General features: G+C 40.7%; 1 protein-coding gene across 1 annotated transcript in view; it reads left to right on the forward strand.

Moving 5' to 3' along the window:
• Positions 1-604: 604 nt before the first annotated feature.
• The window catches only part of SATB2 (SATB homeobox 2), a gene marked incomplete in the record, with an annotated part of 129,174 nt that continues 108,793 nt past the window's right edge, over positions 605-20,985 (forward strand). Inside the window, 2 exon segments of the mRNA XM_078769492.1 lie at positions 605-819; positions 4,944-5,111. Of these exon segments, the coding sequence (XP_078625618.1) occupies positions 4,946-5,111 (166 nt within the window).

Genomic DNA, 20,985 nt, shown 5'->3' on the forward strand with positions numbered 1-20,985 from the left:
TATAATTCTCATCCCTTGCCTTCCGGAGCCCGAGCCAGCCATGTAATTATTTGATCATGTGGTGTTATTATCTGTAATAAATGCAGGACGCGGCACGGGAGTCGAGGCGATTAGGAATCCTCGCGCGCTTGGTGCGGAGAGCGGCAGCACCACGGAGGGCGGCACATGGTGCGGGAGTGTGAGGAGGTATTGCATTAACCTGGGAGTACACGTTAACCACTAGCACCGCCACCGCCGGACTCCTCCGCAGTGTGCGCGGCGGGTTGAGCGGCGCTCTAACTAATCGTATGAAAGCGTTGGTCTTCCTGAAGCTCCGCTCTTCCTCTCTTTGTGTTCCTTTCTAAATCCAAGGGGGTGGCGCGGGGACACGGGGATGCTCGCGCACTTTTCGCGCGTATCGTGGGAATGTTTTTTTTTTTTTAAAGAAGAAGAACACGGGAGAAGGGGAAAGCGAAATCTGTGAGGAGAAAAGTTAACTGTTGCCTCGATCTGCGTTTGCGGAACGAACCCTGGTCCAAAGAGGAGCAGCCCACTGGGGAGAGGGGGTTATAAGGTGGGAGGGTGGGTAGTGAGGGGAGGGGAGAGAGTGAGAGAGAGAGAGAGAGGAAGACAGGAAGACAGAGGGGACGGCGTGCCGCGATCAGCTGTGCGTTTCAATCCACCAGGCCTCGCCTGTCCCCCTGTTCCGCCCCGTCAGGCACGCCGCGGCGGCGACGCTGGATGAGGTGGGCCTGGTTCGAAGGAGGAACAGTGGTGCGGCCGGGAGAGGGGAGCGCGACCCCTCCGCGAGCTCGGCTCGGCTCGGCTCGCGGCTCGGAGGTAAGAACCTGGTCACCGCACCGCGTACCTTCCCTTCCCATCTCCCGTCTTTGGTCTCGTGGATAAAATGTCCCGGTGTTTGTACACGCCACCAACATTTTTTGTGTTTACATCTGCGGAGACATTGGACGCAAACCGTAGCGGCGCGTGAAAGAAACGGGGTACAGATTACCTAAACGGGGGGTTGAACATACACCGCCTCCAAAACTGCTGCCAACTACACCGTGTGGTCGCTGCACTGAGCAAAAAAGGTGGGAAGATTAAAGTGACTGAGAGCAAAACAGAATCGTAAAAGGAAACCAAGACGCTAATAGAGTAAAGTACAGTGTATTGGTGTGTGTCTGTCACCAACAGCTATCTTGTCGTCCTCCACTTGTCAGTGCAAGCGAGCTGGGGAGACTCCAGTACGATGCAATTAGCGCCAAAGTTGTTTAACATATGTTTAACACATTCTGCATTGTTTCCTTTCCCCCCTCCATATCTTCTTCCTTATATCCCTCATCCACACCCACCTGTGTTGTTCCTCCCCTTGTTCACCTTTCAACCTTAGTTCTAAGGAGTACGCATATACATATATATATATATATATATATATATACATACATATACATCATTGCACATCATTCAATAGTTCTGAACACGAAATGTCACTTGTATGAATAATAATCCTTACTCTGCAGGTGGATTGTGTGATAAGAGATGAGGATGCCAGTAATCGTGGCTGTGGTGCGAGACGTTGATTTATTTTCAATCCAGGGATTAGGAGGTGCTACCTTTTGCAACACCATGTTCATGCATACGTTCTACCTTATGCCCAGTGTGTTTATGCCTATCCCAGGGCCTCGGTTCGACCAATTGGCCTCAGCAGTGGTTCGTTATCTTCGAAGGACCCCAAAATCCAGCTGAGACCGATGAAGCCATTCCATTAAAGCAGCCACAAGGTGTTTAGACCCTTTCTGGTAGGAATAGTGAAAATTAATTCCGCACTTTTCTTGAAAAGGATTCTCTACATACGGCACGGCATTGGCGGATCATCACACCTGTGCATCACCGAATGTTGTCTTTCGCTACGCACGCAAACGGACATTTTTAAAATTACTTTTTGCTGTTCACACAAACGTCCCCAACTATCCTCGACATTGGTACATGGAATCCGATAAATGTTCTCAAAATGGCATGAAGATTGTCTTGATTCCCTTCATGCCAATTTTCAGTTAAATCCCCACTTCAGGCTTTCCTATCTCGAGGATCTTTCACATTATTTCATTTTTCTCCTTATTTTTTCTTGAAAATGGTATTGCTCATTTGGAGTTTTGTTATTTTGGGCAAACTAATGGTGGAACTACTACTGTACTACTCCTACTACTACTACTACTATTACTAATGTACACTTCCACTTCTTTAATAGTCCAGTGATTGCCACCACCTTCTGGGGTCGGCCACCAAATATTTTTGGCCCAAGTCTTTCATGAACCAGCTGGTCAGGCCTGGCATGTGACTGAAAGTGATTTGGGCAAGAATTCGGAATTTGTTCAGGGTGCCAGCGATAACTCGCCCACTCTTTGTGAAAGATATTATGGGATGGTTGACCTCTTAAAGTGAATCGAACTCAAATGGGGCACAATTGAGTCGGGTATTCTAGGGGCTCACTTTAAGTAGTTGACGTGCACCGACGACCATTGTTGGCAGACGGGTCCTCCGGCTTTACGTCCTTCTTATGATGCCTTGCCTTGCATGCGAAACACCAGGGCGGCATTTTATAGCTGGGTCAGGATTCCAGGCTAGACAGCCATAGGTGAGCATGCATACCTCTAAGCTATCCTGCCAACCTCTAAGACCATGCAATTGTGGAACCTGAGCTGACCTGTTGGCGTTCCAATATGAACCCCTGGCTAATGATTCAGGTTCAGCAGGTTCAAAATCCCCATATAATATGTTGGTCCAATGTGTACCGATGTCCTTGTAATTCACATAAAAAGTACACGGATGTCTACCAATGTCTTTTCCCTGCGATTAACGCACGTTCGAGCTCCTCTATGAGTCTTGAAAGGCGTATTGTGTTTGCAATTGCAACATCCTATATACATTGTAAGAATGCTGAACTCTTGCGCAGTTTTCTGAAGTTTGTTTAATTCTCACCATTTGCTTTGCGTCACCAGAAAATGGTTCTGCAGGCGAGGCAGGATGATGTTATCGTGCGTTAAATGCGTTCTCATTTTTGCCTTATCCCATGGTGTGTAGGTGCTTTTTGGATGATTACAATCATCACTAATGCTTACTCATGTGCAAGCCCTTGCATTCTAAATATAGGTGTTTGAAATATAGTCATTCTATCTTGCTTGCTTTTATCTGCCTCACGCAATTTGATTCTCGACTATGTTCAACTTATCATTTGCAGTTTTGGCTTTGCTCGTGTGTTTGTCCATTTGTTACAAGTAACTTAATTGCCGTTATGTAAAATCAGAACATGGGAAAAGTTTTGTTATTTACTTTTTAACATCGTAGTTATTTGTTTCATAAAGGCTGGCAGGATATCTAGAGGTATGTACACTTGCCTCACCTGTCCAGACAGGGTTCGATTCTCAATCCGCCTATAAACTGTCCACCTGGTGTTTCGCAAGCAGGGCGATGCATGAATTTGCACGCCGTCCCTCATAAGGATGTTAAATTTGTTGTCTCTTCTGCTAACGTTAGTTGTGCACATTAGAGATCCCACGGTGCCTTTTGCAAAGAGCAGGTGAGTTGGTGCCGGCATCCTGAAAATCCTGCATAAAGCAGCTCCAGTCGAACATCAGCCTTGGACATTTGGTTCGTGAAGGAATTGGGCCAAAGCTCCCCCTTGGCCGACGCTACAAGAAGATTGGATAAATTTAGGCTGTTAAAGAATATATACATATATATATATATATATAATATATATATATATATATATAATAAATATATATATAATAAGTATATATATATATATATATATACACACATATATAAATATTTTTTATCTTTTCAATAATCAATTCACTGCAAAGTAATTTTTTGGCTGCCTCTCAAAGCAGTATTTACAAAAGAGCTTGATCACATATTTAGCTTTGTTCGTTGATTTGGCTTTGTTGTAACCATTTGTGCTCTTTTGAGAAGGTAGCATTTGTAAATACTGTCTCCTTTTATTCCTCTTGCTTTCTTCCGTCATTTGAGTAAGTAAGACTGGGCTTTCTCAGGAGGATTAGGCTGAAATAAGTGTGAAAAGCTTATTATTTATTTAAAATTCGGCAATCTTGTGTGATTATTGCACATGGCCATTTTGGTGGGAGTTACTGACACTGCCCCTGGTTAGGTTTCTTCACGCTCTCCACCTACTAAGCAAGTCCGTCAGATATTAGAAATGACGGATCAAACAATATGAACGTGCTGGCTCAAAATTTCCCTCTTTATTCCATGTAGCAAGCGTACCGGCTGAAGTGCCTCGGTTTCTTCGAAGCCGCTTGTTCTACAGGTGTGAACTCATTTGACCTTTTCCCTGGAAGGGAAGAATAAACAAACCTGTCTGCAGTTAATATTGCAATTGGTGTCGAGACACTCATCCACAATGGAACTCGTGAATAAAACAGTATTATTCCTTACCTTTGCCATTTCATGTTATTGAGGTTTTCAATCGCTCTTGGGAAGCATTTCTGTCTTTGCAAAAGTATAACTTGTGTGTTAATTAACAACTAACCACAGCATCTCTCGCATTATAGTGACTCGTTCATCAATGAGTTTATTTTGTATTTCTTGTAGTTTGTTGTTAGTTTCTCTTTGTTTTCTTCTAAAGATTTCCGTTTCCTCTTTTCCAATTATTGTTGCCATCATTTAAAACAAACCCTTCTATGAAGTCCAATCGAGGGGATAGATTTTCTGACAAGGAAATTGGCAACCTTGACAGTCTTGTAGTGTGAAATGAAAACGGCAACAAGGGGTTAACGAGGAATGCCATAAAATCTTGAGTGACTACAGGTGTGTGAGAAAGGAAATATCTGCAGACTACGCTCAGGCTTGCTGTATTCTGCATCGCTGCATCACCAACGCCTTTGCTCCGAAAGCGATCTCCCACTTCTCTTTATGTATATCGTGTCCAACCCTGGCCACAGGCATGAATAAGGCAAGCGAGAGCCACCTGTCTTGCCTGTCTCAGCTGCCACGTGCCGACGTCACCAGCAAGGGTCACCTCCCGGCCAAGCGGTCTCGCAGCGAGCAGAACGGATCACCGGATGGCGCCGCAGAGCGAACAGTGTCCGGCGGCCTAGCGGCACGGCACGGTGAGTGGGCTGGGAATGTATAATCAAATGGGGGGGGGGGGGGGGGGAGTGGGGGCAGGAGTGGAGTTGGGGGTTGCCTCGTTTTGAGGGCAGGTTGTAAAGCTTGGCTTTCTGGTTTGTCACCACAATGAGGTGTAATTTGGTCGTTTGGGATGGCGAAGAGCAGTGTGAAGGTAGCCACAGCTTTCTACTTCTCTGTCCACATTTTGTTCCTTATTTTTATGGCCTTTGTGGGAGCTTTTTCGTCTCGACTTGCCTGTAGCTTTTATATTGATACAATAGCAGTTACCTTAGCGAGCATAACATCTTCATCGGACGATGTGGTTTTGGGTCAATGGCAGATGACCTTGATTTGATTCGTTTAAAATATTATAAAATGACCTACAAAGGGATTGACTTCACCATTTTGTAATTGTTGTTTCGAGGGTCCTGTATTTGGCACTTCTTTTTTAAAAACTATTTATTTGTCCTTTTAATAATACCAGATGTTTTTTTTCCATGCAATTATCTTTTGTGATTTATTTTTGAATGCACGGAAGATTTTTCTTTCACTCAAATCGAGCCAATTAAAGAGAGCCTTCCTTTCCTTTCTCAAAAGGTAAACTAACACTGGCATTCCTCATTTTGTTGGCCAAAATTAAGTCGATGTCTCTGAACTATTGAATGAGTTCCTTTCCGCACCCTTCATGCCTCAGAGATTTCTGGTTAAGAAGTATTTAGCGGTGTTGTGTGTGACAAAATAAACAATAGAAATTGAGGAAGCCTCAACACTCTATCATTTATCAAAAGCGTGCACAAGCTAGGTAAACAGACACTGACCCTAAAATATGTCCAAAAGGTAATTTATGGGCTGCAAGGATGGGCCGGTGGTGGAGAACTAATAGCTGAGGCCAGGACATAGGTCGCTGATTGGAGCCCCAGTTTTTGCAAGCTTTACTGTTGCGCGAATGTGGAGTAGCATCCCAAGGACTTTAACAAATGCTTTGATAAAGCATTCGTTAAAGAACCTTCAGTACTTTTTGTCTAATTTTAACTTCATTAGTTCTCGTTCACTCCTATTGGAGGCTTGTTCTTCTTGTAGAATACGAATCGTTGAACCATATTATTAATGTTTTGATTTATAAATCGATGCATTTGAAATACAGTATGCATGCCTTGCTTGTGTACCGAAGCTATCACAAACATTAAAGAAAATAATGATTGGGTATATGAAATTCTGCAACTTGGAAGAAGCAGAAGAAGGCTGATGATGGGACCGAGACACAAAACTGAAACATTTACCACATTACAATGGTCCAGAATTGCAGAGAAATGGAAGGAATGGTCGAGGGACTCCTTCGTCATGTAGTGAACTGAAATAGGCGAGTCGAGTCGAGTCGAGATGAAAGTCTGAGGATGCATGTGATATGCTCTTCATTTAGCATGCCTACAATGTTCAACCACATCTCAATTCCCAAAGCACAACCGTGTTCGGATGTGAAAGGCTCCTGGGTATCAGGAGAGCACAATGATATACCAAATTTGTAACAATAATTATTGTCCAAATACGATTTTTTTTTGCAACAGAAGAAGCAATGTTTATTATTAGGCTTACAAGCCAACAGATGGGAAGCCTACTGTTCTTGCTACCTCCGCCACCGAAGGTGGACGTAGGTTATGTGTTCACCCCTGTTCGGCTGTTTGTTTGTGAGCAGGTTATCTCAAAAAGTTACGGTCGGATTCAGACAAAATCTGGTGGACAGGTTGGGTGTGTGATAAGGACGAATAAATTCCATTTTGGTGAACATCCGGATACTGTAATTTTTAAAGTGATTCTTCACCATTGAGGTATAGGGCCAAAAATGATATATAGCACAATATTTTAAAAAGTTGTTGACAGATTATGACAAAACTTAGTGAATGAGTTGCGTAGGTGGCAAGAACAAACTGATTCAATTTTGGTTAATGTCCAGATGCAGATCCGGTCTATCAGTGGGATGCAAAACTTAAACTCTTCCGCTTAGCGGAAGTAGGTGCTCTGCCGAGTGCTGTTTTTGTCATTATTATGAAACTTCAAAGCTGACATGCGGGAAAAGCCTATTGTTCTTGTTGGGATTCTTGTATTATTATTACAATACTAGCAAATAGCATCCTTTGCTTCTCTGATGGGAATACAATCTTTGCGTAATTGCAAAAATAATGGAGTTTTCCGTTGCCTTGGCATAGCTGAGATGGCTCATCTATGGGGCAAGAATAAAATGGATTTCTGGGAGATCCTGCCATCCGTGCAGGGTTAACTAGCCAGCGTTGCAAATTTGCATTTGCAGTTTCGCCACATGTGCCCAGATACATACCTTCCATCAATTTTGTGAAATGACGAAACTAGAACGGCACTCGGTAGAGTGCACAGTCTTGCCTCCCTTGCTCAATCTGAACAAAAAATCCATCATTAACTGAACACGCTGCTATTATGGCCCACTGCTATTATGCCCCATATACCCGTATCATCCATGCACGCTCTCATGTCGTATACATTGCCATTATCCATACCTCGATCAATTATTGATTGAATATTAGGATATTTAACAACCACTTTTGTGCACATTAAGGCTAAATTGTGTTACTAAAGTGGAATAAATAAAAAATTCCACATGGCTAGTCGATCATATGTATGAAGCTTTGCATGGATCTGTTAAGCGGTTCTGGAGAAGTATATTTATTTTATTTTATTTTATTTTTTTCAATCCAATATGTCCACCAGACCACGTGACCAATTTTATAAATTTCATTCTTCACTCACATGGTATAATAGATCAGATATATGAAGTTTCATATTTTTCGGATGAGGATTTTGATTCGACCAATTATGGCTGGAATACCACTTCACCGATGACATCATTATCATCCCATATACCCCATGGGAATTTGATGACTTGTGCTAAGTTTAATTATTTTTGTTAAGCAGTTTGAGAAAACCTAAATTTTTCCCCCAATCCAATATGGCTGCCATACTATGTGACCTATGACATCGGTGTTATCAACGAAATATTCTCCATGTGGCACCCTCCTATGTTTAAGGTTTTGCATTGATCAGCCAAGTGGTTGCAGAGAAAAATTTAGAGCGAAAATATAAAGAAGTGGACAGACAGACACCGGTATTAAAATGGTGTTAAATAACAATGAAATGGAAAATACCCCTTCAGGGCGAGACTAAAAACTCAGCTGGCCATGGCAATCTGCACAAGTTTATAGAACACCCTTGGAACTTGATCCTTTAATGGATTTTGTTTTTTGAAATTTGTCCTGTATTGCTGGCCATCATGGATGTTAAACTGTGTGTCCCATCTGCCAGGATTAGTTGGTGGATGGTAAAGATCCCACGGTGTCCTTCACTAAGAGTAGGCGAGCTATCACCGGTACCATGAACAAATTACAATTTCCTGCGCTAAACACTGCTGGGAGAGGGATGGGAAACCTACCAGCATGACTCTAAGCCTAGAAACTGCTTCGGCAGTTTGTTACTTTTTTTTTTACTTTGTTACTTTTTACTTTTGTTACTAGTTTATTACTAAATCATTGCTCTGTAACAGAGTATGTATGTTACATTGGATCGGATTGGTGGCCATCTTGGATTTTGGCCCAAACATAAAATAATCTTCTTCTCCAGAACTACTAAACCTATCACCATGAAATTTTGCAGACAGTTAAAGCACCTCTCGGTGGTATTGAGGCTTCTGCTCTAAAAACTCTGAAGCTCGCTATTGTTTTAATATGCCAGTTGCCAGTTATGTAATCACAAGACACGAAGTTTGACCAAAAGAAGTAGCTTATTATATGTAGTTTGGCACACTGACGCTTTATAGGCCACAAAAAGTGACATGTTTTACGTATTTTTTTTCCCTGCTGACGATGGACTTCTGAAAAAAAACGTACAAATCGGAAGGTGACAGCACTGCTCGCAGTTATATTTGCATTTTATTGTGCTATTTATTTTTCTTCATTAGTTCTTCGTTGATGCATGGACCCAATTGGTACTTAATGTTGTCATGTACATAAACCATGTCACGCTTTGTTTGCATCTTCAAACTGGAAAACCTTATCTCATCAGCAAATGCACAGATGTGCCTCTCCACAAACTTTCCAATGAGGAAATAAAATATCAAGGCTGCTAAAGCATAAATGTGTGTTCAGTTGAAAACTTTTACAGTTTCTTGAGATGAGCTTTGTGTATATCCATTCGGCTGGGGATGGGGCAGGTGGTGTGGGTGGGGTCAATTCATTTTTTTTACTGCCTTGAAGCTTCTGCACAGGTATATATATATATATATATATCTATATCTATATATATATATATATATATATATATATATATATATATGTATATATATATATATGTATATATATATATATATATATATATATATATATATATATATATATATATATATATATATATATATATATATATATATATATATATATATGTGTATATATATATATATATGTGTATATATTATATATATATATGTGTATATATATATTATATGTGTATTTATATATATATATATATATATATATATATATATTATATATATATATATGTATATATGTATGTATATATGTATATATATATATATATATATATATATATATATATATATATATGTATATATGTATGTATATATGTATATATATATATATATATATATATATTTATATATATGTATATATATATATATATATATGTATATATATATATATATATATGTATATATATATATATATGTATATATATATATATATATATGTATATATATATATATATATGTATATATATATATATATATATGTATATATATATATATATATATGTATATATATATATATATATATGTATATATATATATATATATATGTATATATATATATATATATATATATATATATATATATATATATATATATGTATATATATATATATATATATGTATATATATATATATATATATATATATATATATATATATATATATATATATATATGTACTGGTTCTTGAGTGTGTTTGCTCGTGATATTTGTTGACGGCTTGTATAATTGCTGTCATGCATTACAAAATCATCAACACGTTATCAAAATTCTTTCTTTGTTTACTCTTCACATGGAGCAAACTCTGGTAAGCAAATTGAATGGCCGACAGCCAGAATGCTGTGTTTGGTCAGAAACGGGATTCACTGACATCGCAGTGTGCACCATGCCATTGTGTTGGTGCAGTATCTGTTTTTGTGCTTTCCGTTTGTGTACAAGGCATGCTTGTAGGTAGATTGTGCTCAATCGATGTCTCTCTATGAAAAAGACTCATAGTTTGAGTCTGACACATAGTTTGTTAATCATGAACACATTCGTTGTTCAATCGTCATTAAAGTTCAAATATCTATCTTTCGCATATGACTTCTACCTATGTGCTGCTTTGATCTCGGTGAATGTGAAAAAGGAAAAAAAAACAAAAAAAAAAACCCCGCCAATCTAGGGCTTATGCACGAGCTTGTATATGTATCACGTACAGGGCAAATGATTTGATTGCCATCAATGTACGAGTACCTTTACATTAACAACTAGAATGGCACTGGGTGGAGCGCATGCCTACACCAGGCTGAACAGTTTACATTTTGTGTCTCGCTGGTAGGCCGGATCTGGATTCGGACCTGAACCAAAATCAAAGCAGCTTGTTCTTGTCAACTAACCAATTCATCCACCTAGTTTTGTCAGAAGTCGTCCACAAATATTTGACATAATGTGCTATAATATATCATTTTTTTACCCAATCTCTCAATGGTGAAGAATCACTTAAAAAAATTCAAAAATCCTTGAATCGGGATCTCGAATTGGATCTCCACCAAAATGGATTTGATCAGTCCTTATCACACACCCAACCTGTCCACCAAGTTTCGTCTGAATTCGTCCACAACCTTTTGAAACATCATGAGCGTATATATCGTTTACACCCTCTCCTTCAATGGTGAAGAATCACTTTTAAAGAATAATCAGATTTGGATCTTCACCGAAATTGAATCAGTTTGGCCGTGTCACACACCCAACCTGTCCACCAAATTCTATCTCAATCTGTCCACAACTTTTTGAGATATTGTGCTATATGTCGTTTTTTGGTCCTATCTCTCAATGGTGAAGAATCACTTTGAAATTCTAGTGTCTGGATCGGGATCCAGGTCTTCACCAACATCAAATAATTTCGTCCTTTTACACACACAATCTCTGCTAAATTTCATCCGAATCTATCCACAACCTTTTGAGATATCCTGTTCACAAACAAACAGACCTAGACAGACGGGGTGAAAACATAACCTCCGTCCACCTTTGGTGGCGGAAGTAGTAAGGAGGTTGGTAAACAATGGACAGTATATTGGATTTGAAACTGGAATTTCTTTGCTTCATGAGCCATGGGTTCAGTTGGGAACAGCAAATAGGCCAACCTATTTATTTGAAGGCGATAGTGCAATGTCCCTGCAAGCTTGTTTCAACATGTCACGTTTTTTTTAGTCATCTTTCTAAGTTTAAAACAAATTTTGATACTCACTTGTTAACCACTTAGAGAGACGTGACGAACCCACCTTGCGCTGTTTCATGTAAATTGCATCACCACATCTTTGCATAGTCCGTACTACCATCTAGCGCATGATTATGGCAGAAACGACCTTACGATGCAATGTTCCTGAATACATTTTGATGGTGCCTTGTGCTGCACTAATTGGGGCAGAACAGTGTCAGATTTTTTTTAAAAAATCGTTTTTTACAAATAATCATTTTACGGTTTATTGCATAATTACTTTCATTGGAGTGACAATTTATTTGGAATTTTGTGCCCAACGACTTTGTAAATTATTTGCACAATGTATACTGTTGAAAGAACATGCTATGTATGGGACATGTGATTGGCACAGTGATGATGGAGGTTGTGGCCATGATAACTATTTCTGTTATAAAAGGTGATAAGCAATTCCATCCTACTTCCACACAGGATAAAAACAATATATTTGACGACTCAAACTCATTCAGCATCTTGTGATCATTTTTCTTAGTACAATTTGATTCGTGTCCGGGGCCGTCCTAAATTGTTGGTGCTCTCGCGTTGTCAAAGAAGGATCACGTTCTCTCACACTGCCTGCTCTGTAGTGTTTATACAATTACTTTCCATCAAATATGAGCCAAAATTTTGCCCCTTGGTTTTGGAACCCTTTCTTCTGCAAGTGATCCGATGTTTAAGGCAACTTGCTTTATGAGAATGTAATAACTTGCATTGTACATGTGTATGTGGCTCTAATATTTTGCTTCGACACAAGAGAGGTCACACTGCAAAATGTATTTTTAAATTTTTAAAAATTTACTATATATATATATATATATATATATATATATGTATATATCAAGGCTTGTGCAAGAGATGGAACACCGAATGGATCAGGACGCAACAGAATAAATGGAACGGTATAAAGAGGGGGCAAACACACCAACAGCAGAGTTGAAGGACAAATAAAGGAGACTTGGACAAAGAATGGATGTAGGGAAGAATGAGGGGTATGGGTGGACAAAATGGATGCGGAAGCAAACTCTCAGGAAGGAAAGAAAAAAAAAAATTGGAAATTTGAAAGGGGTTAATGGGGTAAATTCTCATTTTTGGGGGGGGGGGGGGGGGATGATCTGAGATGGTGGTGAACAGCTATCTTAAAGACCTGGAGGGAGGAAGAGATTGAAGAGAAATTTCACTGTATCGGGCCTTGATTGTGAGGGGATGCCGATTATTGGCACAATGCAGTACAATCCATGTAACAGCATTAGTATCGTTTCATTGCAGGGTACAAGGGAAACGTTTAATGTGAAAAAGTAAATTATTGATTTCCTTTTGAGCATCTCTATTTTTCCTTTCTGCAGTTAACCACATTTAAGTCTAGTTGCGTTATGCCTACCTTCTGTGAACCTTGACCAGAAAAGTAATAAAACCACCAGTGTACGTGAAAGAGATGGCGCCGTGAGAGAATTAGACTTCAAAGGGGCGCGCTTGGCAATAAGATCGAGGTAATCACGTTTGTAAGTGTAAACTGTTTTGCCGGCAATATGTTTACTTTCCATTGGCCACGAAAATGAGAGAGAGAGAGAGAGAGAGAGAGAGAGAGAGAGAGAGAGAGAGAGAGAGAGAGAGAGAGAGAGAGAGAGAGAGAGAGAGAGAGAGAGAGAAAGAGAAAGAGAAAGAGAAAGAGAAAGAGAAAGAGAAAGACAGAGAAAGACAGACACACAGACACACCGAGACCTTGGCGTTACAGCTCACTATACTGTAAACGTGTCCAGGGGCAGCCGATGCCTGCTCAAACGTGCCATCGGATGTAGTAGGTCATGCTGCTTGCATTCGGATTTGAGATTAAGAAGTTTCGTGCCTTGCCATATGGCTTATGTTGAAGATTAGCTTTAGCATGGGAATTGTAACTTTTTTTTTTAATATTCACGATAAAATCTTATATTACCAATAAAAAAACAACCTTAACCCAATGAAAAAAAATAATTATATATATATATACTTCTCTCCAACTTAAAAAATCCTTTGGAGTTTTAAAACAAATTTGTTTGGTGCTGTTGAATGCCAATTTGCATCCTTTACCCTCCTCAGTCCTATTGTTCAGTAAATGAAAATTGCTTCTTTTTTTTCATTTCAAATTGCCCATCCGCAAGAGTTGTCGGTGCAAACGTTCAGGGCACCGGCCCTAATGTCTAACCACAAAGAGCGAAGAGGTTAGCTGATCAACATGTTATCACTCCAGTTCACTTCATATTTGCGCATTATGTATGGTGGGTGACGAAGGAGCATGACTAGAGATTGCATTAAAGATGAGAAAGTTTACGTAACTAATTAATTGACATAGGGGGCATTGGATTTGAGTTCCTGTCTTCTCATTTGAACCCCTGTCCCCTGTGCCTGCTGCGTGCAAATGTTCTATAACCATTAGACTATCCAAGTCAGCTATTAACTGTTAACAGTTAATGCAGTTGATACCTAAAAACAAGACTTTGGATGCAGTTGCATACACTCAGGCACAGCCCAATAGTTTGCCTTGAAGTGATTCAAGGATGCTTGGTGTATCAGATCCCCTTTCATCGCATCCTGGTGTGTTTCCTTGTTTTTGATCGAGCTATTATAGTTTTTCTCTTTTTAATCTCACTTGTGAATTTTGTTTTTGTTGTTAATGTAAGTGGTGAGTCCTACCGTTGCATTCATCACCATGGCTTTGTTTTCACATTCTCAGTCCTCAAACGAATCTTTACCTCTGCCACCAAAGGTGGATGGAGGTTATGTTTTCACTCCTGTCTGTCCGGTTGTCTGTCTGTCCGTTTGTGAACAAAATATCTCAAAGTTGTGAACGGATTCAGACGAAATTTGGCAGAGATGTAGCGTATGTGACAAGGATGAAAGAATTAGATTTTGGTGAAGATCCAGATTCGGATCCGGCTACTAGAATTTTAAAGTGATTCTTCGCCATTGGGAGATAGGGACAAACACGATACATAGCAGGATATCTCAAAAAGTTGTGAACGGATTTGGACGAAACTTGTTGGACAGGTCGTGCGTGTGACAAGGAAGAATCGATTCAATTTTGGTCAAGATCCGGATCCAGCTAGTAGAATTTTTAAAGTGATTCTTCACCATTGAGTGATATGGCCAACCAGGTGGAGGTAAGCTCTCTACTGAGTGGCGTTCTAGTTTTCTTTTCTTTTTTCACCCCCTATCCTACCAGTATATGGTGACCATGGCAATGTAAATAACGGAATTGTCTGTTTGGTCAAACACTTGCAAACAATGATTGACATGTGAAAATATTTTATGAAATGAAAACCGCAAACTGAAGAAATATGGGTCATTTACTATTACCTACTTGCATAAGTATTGGGATGGGGGGGTTACCATCTTACTATAATTCACCAAATGTCCGTCTGTCTGTTCGAAGGTACCGTAAAAACTGCTGAACCGATCTCAACGACATTTTGGGTGGATAATCCTGGGATCTCCAGGAGTAAAATAGGCTATTTAGTTTTTCCAATTTCAGCTTTAGTCTCCAGCATTCTGAGGTTTGGATTCACGCATAACATTCGCGTTCGCATAACGTTCATTGTTCTCATTGTGACGACGCACAAACGGCTGCACCCGGGAAAGCAACATGTCTCCATCGATCGCTAACAGATCACTGTCTCCATCGATCTTGCCAAGGCCGTAATAGCTATCGGCTCAAAATCCTTTTAACTGTTGATTTGGTACAGTTACATGTATCGGGAATTTGGTACACGTATCGGGAGTACATACGACATAGCGATTGAGAACACTATTATCGATCACGATCATCACGATCATAGTGTATCGATCACGATTTGAAACACGATGGAATAATATTTACCGATATGAACAGTGGTGTGGCTTTTATTGAAATTCTAAAGATACTGTTTAGATTTTGATGATGTGCGTGTGATATGATTCAACGGATGTTTATATGAATCGTTTAAAATTAAAATAAAAACCTTCAATTTCTGATATTTTGCCATCGCCATATGCAGATTCGCCACGGTCCCACGATCGATGTTTCTATACGTGAACGTACCCGTTTGTTTGCGAACAGGTACGTTTTTCATGGAAGGCCTTCATGAACTTGCTGTCCATGTCTGACGTGCGACTGAAGGTGCTACAGGAATATGGAATTTATTGGTTTCATGCTTTAGCATTCACCGTATCTGCATTGCCTGTTTGATTCTGGCCTCCCACCCGTGCGTAGCACGGGTATCTCTCTAGTTGATTTAAATGCTTTCGGAAAAAGGGAAATGTAGGGGACAATGGTAATTGAAAAGGATAATTGGAGGGTTATGTAGTACGAGTGAGAAAACGGAAGGGAGAGTATCAAAATTGCTGTAGATGGAGAATGGAAGGTCAAGGAGAATATGGAGTGGTGGGACAGGGGAGAGTTAGAAATTCTGCCATTTCACATGTGTCATATGTAGATGATCCTGAAAGGAATTGCAAAGCTGTCCTGTTTGGCCATTATTTTGGAATGGCAGAGACTAGGGCTTTTCAGTTAGTTTTACTGTTTTGGCTTCATACCCCGCCCAATTAATTACATAATTAATTAATTGGCCGGTTGTCATTTTGTTTCCTTGCCGTAACTTGTACTGCAGGGATGCAGTGCAGCGTTTGCAGTGGTTGCTTTTGCCCATTATTGGGAAGCTGTCTGTTTATGCATGGAAACCAAATATCTTTAGTTAATGTGAAAAGAAAAGTTCATTAAAAAAATATTGTCTAATGGCGTGGTGATTATAATCCATCTTTCATTACACATCAGGTAGACTACGGATTTTTATGTTAAGAAAATAGGCCTTTTATGTTTTGAAAAGTGGAATTTTTTTTTTTTTATGTGAAAAAATCCCGAAATATTTTTTTCCCCCGTTTTATTCATTTTTTATTATTACCAAGTTTTTCAGAAATCAGTCAAAAAAAGAACAAAAAATGGTAAGCTTTTTCCTGCACAACATTAAGCACTCTGGGCTAGTAAACAGGTAAAAAATGACGCTCAGGTACCTTTATTGCAACCGCATTGTTTGATAAGTCGAGGACTAGAAGAAATTGACAAGATTGCCTTTTAGGAACCCTTTTAGGAACGGTTAAAGTAGGTGTTTGAAATCATTATCTTGGTAATGTTCTCCTTGGTGAGGCGGTGTCGGCGGTCGGTGAGGACGTTTCTGTAGATGGAGAAGGACCTTTCCACGTCGACGCTGACGATGAGGCAGTACCTCAAGAGGGGGATGTCGGCAAGCTTGACTCCAGCCGGCACACCAACCTCAGATCCGTGCTGATCTCCATCCAGGATCAAAGCCACTGTCCTCAGCACACCAATGTCGGGATTGCGCTGCAGCACTGCCTTGAACTTGGTGAGCAGAATCTCCTTACGGCAGCCTCGGATCTTTTCGAGCTCTTCCTTGGCCTGATCAAGGAGCTGGAAGGCCTTGACCAGCTCCATGCCGGCCTCCTCCAGCTGCTTAAGGATCTTCGGGATGAACAATACGTGGGCATTTAAGAAGACCAAACTGAGCTTGATGTCCGCCTTTCCGAACAGGTCCTTGGCACTCCGGATTGCCATCGCGTCGTCATCGTTCAGCTGGTCCACAATGTCCTTGACGGCCTCGAAGTGCTCGGCGTAAAACACCGCGGCGTCGATCCACGTCCCCCACCGAGTCAGAATGGGCTCCGGGGGGAGAGAAAGATTGGGCTGCTGCTCCTTCCAAAGGACAACACGCGACGGGGCTTTGACGAACACCTTCTTCGTCGTGGCAATCAGGTCGTTGACGTCCTTGAACATTTCTCGGACTGTCTCGCAGACACGGTGGAGCGCGTGGGCAACGCAAGTCACATGCAGCAAGTCCGGGAAGAGTTCCTTCAGGGCATGGCCGGCCTTAATCATATAGGCCGCGGCGTCGCTGACGAGGACCTTGAGGCACTCCGGCTTGAAATCAGGCCAAAGATAGCGCAGCGTGTCATTGACTGCGCGCACGATCTCCCCGGAGTTGGTCTCCTCCAGAAACATGCACTGGACGAGGTGGGGACGAAAGTACCCCTCCTTGGACAAGCGTCCCGCGATGATGTTGGCCACATATCGACCTGCTGAATCAGTCGTCTCGTCGACGGACAGCCAGATGGGCTGCTGTCCGAGGTCGGCACGGATCCCCGGCAAGGCCTCGTCATAGCTCTTGTCGAGGTAGTGCTTTCGAATCCAGCTTTCATCGGGGATCTGGAGAGTGATGTGCTTCTCCAGGAACGACCGGAGGGCAGGGTTTTCCAATTTCTACCATGGGATGCCAGCAGCCAGCATGGCCTGGCACAGCTCCTGAGCCACGGCGTCGCACTTGTGCCTCTTTCCGCCACCAAAGTCCTCGATGGTGGCTTGCATGACCGTCCTCTTCTTCTTCAAGGCCAAGTTGCTCTTGTGGCGGTCTCCTCGGACATGTTGGGCCAGCTCAGACTTCTGCTTCGCCCGGAAAGTCTTTTCACAAGCTCGACAGAAAGCCGTGTCACTCGACACGTACTTGAAGGTGGCCCCATCGCCGCCAGCGTTGAATTCCTTCAGCCACTTGTCACGAAGAGCAGCACTCATCTTGATAGACTTGTTCACACTTTGTGTACACTCTCTCACTGTAGTACACCGCCTCACTGCTGTACACGCTGGGGACGCAACGCACGCAAGTGGACGCAACATTTTGTTTTTGAGATCGATCGCAGTTAAAAATTTCGATCGCAGTTTAAAATTTCGAAAAATTCCCCAATTTTTTTTAGCGTTGCCAGACATTTTCGACCAAAAAGGGCATTTTATTTTATTTTTCCCGAAAAAGGGCGAAATATTTTTTTCCTCCGAAAATAGCAAAATAATTTTTTTGCGCACAAAAAAGCCGTTTTATGTGAAAAAATATTTTTTATTTTTTCACATAAAAATCCGATGTGTACGACATCACTATGCGCAAAGAGGAATTACGACCACTTAAATGGGTACCGTATGATGTTACGATTCATTATTCTGAAATAGTGCAAGATATAATTACAACCTAAAAGTTGGACAGTCTCCTTATTACACTCGCCAGGGGAGAGGGTATTGCATTTGGGTCCATTTGTCTGTCTGTCTGTTTGTCTGTCTGTTTGTTTATCTGTCTGTTTGTCCACACATTTGCCAATGTAGGCTACAACTTTTACATGTTATCTTTTCTCAACCAAGCACCTCTATAAAGTATGTACATTGTACAGTATAAAATGCGCACTTTAAAACAACACAAAACCAGTGCGGGCGAGGGTATGCAATTTTTCATTGCTCATTCTAGTTGCATATGCAATGTTTATGAACACGCCATTGATTTGTAAGATCAACGAGGTCTAACAAATCAATGGCGTGTTCTTGGGGTGACCGTTGCTCTTAATCTAATGGGAATGCTGAAGTTGAGGTATACAGTACAATGGTCTGCTCTTGATAAGCCAATGACGAGATGCAAATATGTGGTAAAGCTGCATTTCTGATTTACTTAGATTCTCCTAAGATTATTAGATTCTTAGCCTTTTCAAGAATAGTTTTATTTGGATACCAGCACGCTCTTGGATACATATTTACCTTCGCCAGAGGAGAGGGTATTGCGTTTGGGTCCGTTTGTTTGTTTGTTTGTTTGCTTGTTTGTCTGTCAGTGCATAATGTGCTAACGAAGGCCACAAATGCGACCTGGTGGTAGCCAGTATTTCATGTTATCCTTTTTCAACCGAGTAGCTCCATAAAGTTTGTTGGCCCACTAATTGAGTTCGAGTAGGTTGATAAAGGATGCACTATTGAGAATGTATGTGTATTAAGAACGTGAGTGTATCTATAAAATATTTACTATAAAATACATCTACATCAGTAAAATAACGTAACTATAAAATACGTACGTATACATCTCTAAAATGCATACGATTGGAATGTGAATCCATACACCAAAACTGAAAAGGTCTGTTTGTCCGCTGTATGAACATAAACCTACATCGTCAATGCATCATATACACACCACACAAACAAACACACCAGCACACAAAACAACACAAAAATACACCACATGTACGGTAACCAATTTAATGTAACCACACAAAACCAGTCCTGGCAATGGTCTGCAATCTCTGCTCTTTCTAGTGTGATAGCTTGGTATCGGAATGGCCAGTATGCTTCGTCTTTGTTGATCTGAAACCACGATTGACAGTTTGGCATCAAAGAAATTTGGGTGATGTATTTTTTTTTCGAAAGAAACAAGTTATATGTTTAGCTTTCAATAAAAACAGTAAAAGAAGAGAAAGATGGCTTTTTTTTTTGTTCGCACTGGCATTTGTACTGTTACCTTTTAAGCATAATCCTTGTGTTCGTACTTCAATAAACGTGAGGGGAATGTCGGGCTTTACGCTTCGGAAGAGCATTGCTACATATTGCGACATAACATCAACTCATTCGAGTCGGCAGCAAATCTCGGTTTACCTTGCACAAAGATCAAAATAGTATAACCCTCACTTGTTTTACACTAATTTAATTACACTGTAATTGAATTGAAATTAAGCTTAATCCTGCCACTGTAAATATTAACGTACAGGATATTAACGCAGAATCATCGCACGCCAACCGAAGCGTTTGCTTGAAATTGATTACCGCGTTTAGTCATTGTGGCTGAGAAAATGGCCTTAATCCTGAATTAATCACTGAACGGACACAGTTTCCCCAAGCAGGATGTGGCTTAGTGGCTAGAAGGTGGTGACCAGATTACTGGGGCGTCACCCAAAAGGCTGTCCGAGTTGCGCTTTACTGGCAGATGTTATGCTGTGGAACCTCATGAATCATAAGTGTGTGAAAAGTGGTTCAATCAGCAGTAGGCTCTACTGTGGTGTTTGATGAAATTTAAACTTTTGGATTCTTGATGATGTTGGTCATGTCAGTGTCATGCACTTGAGCTTTTATAACGATCCTATATTTGATGATATCATATTATCACCACCATCTCCCTCACACACGGTACTAACCGTTATACACACGTGAATCGCCATCGCTGCTTGTTTTTATTTATTTATTTCTTAGTTATTTATTTTCCTCGGCTCTTCAGGGTATTATCCGATGAGTTGAATGTCCTTCTTCGTGAGCCTACAGACTGTGAAGATTAAACTTTCGTACCTCGGCATTGTTCTTGCCAAACATAAATCCCAGAATACTTTTAGTCACTTCCTTTGTCGCATTGCCGTGAAATGGCAGCTGCGTTTTGCCTTGCATTGATTAAAAAAAATTGTTCTTGAGTATTTTGCTCCAGTATTCT

Source organism: Myxine glutinosa, chromosome 1 (assembly GCF_964187855.1).
Source record: "Myxine glutinosa chromosome 1, kmMyxGlut1.1, whole genome shotgun sequence".
Taxonomy (NCBI): Eukaryota; Metazoa; Chordata; class Myxini; order Myxiniformes; family Myxinidae; genus Myxine; species Myxine glutinosa.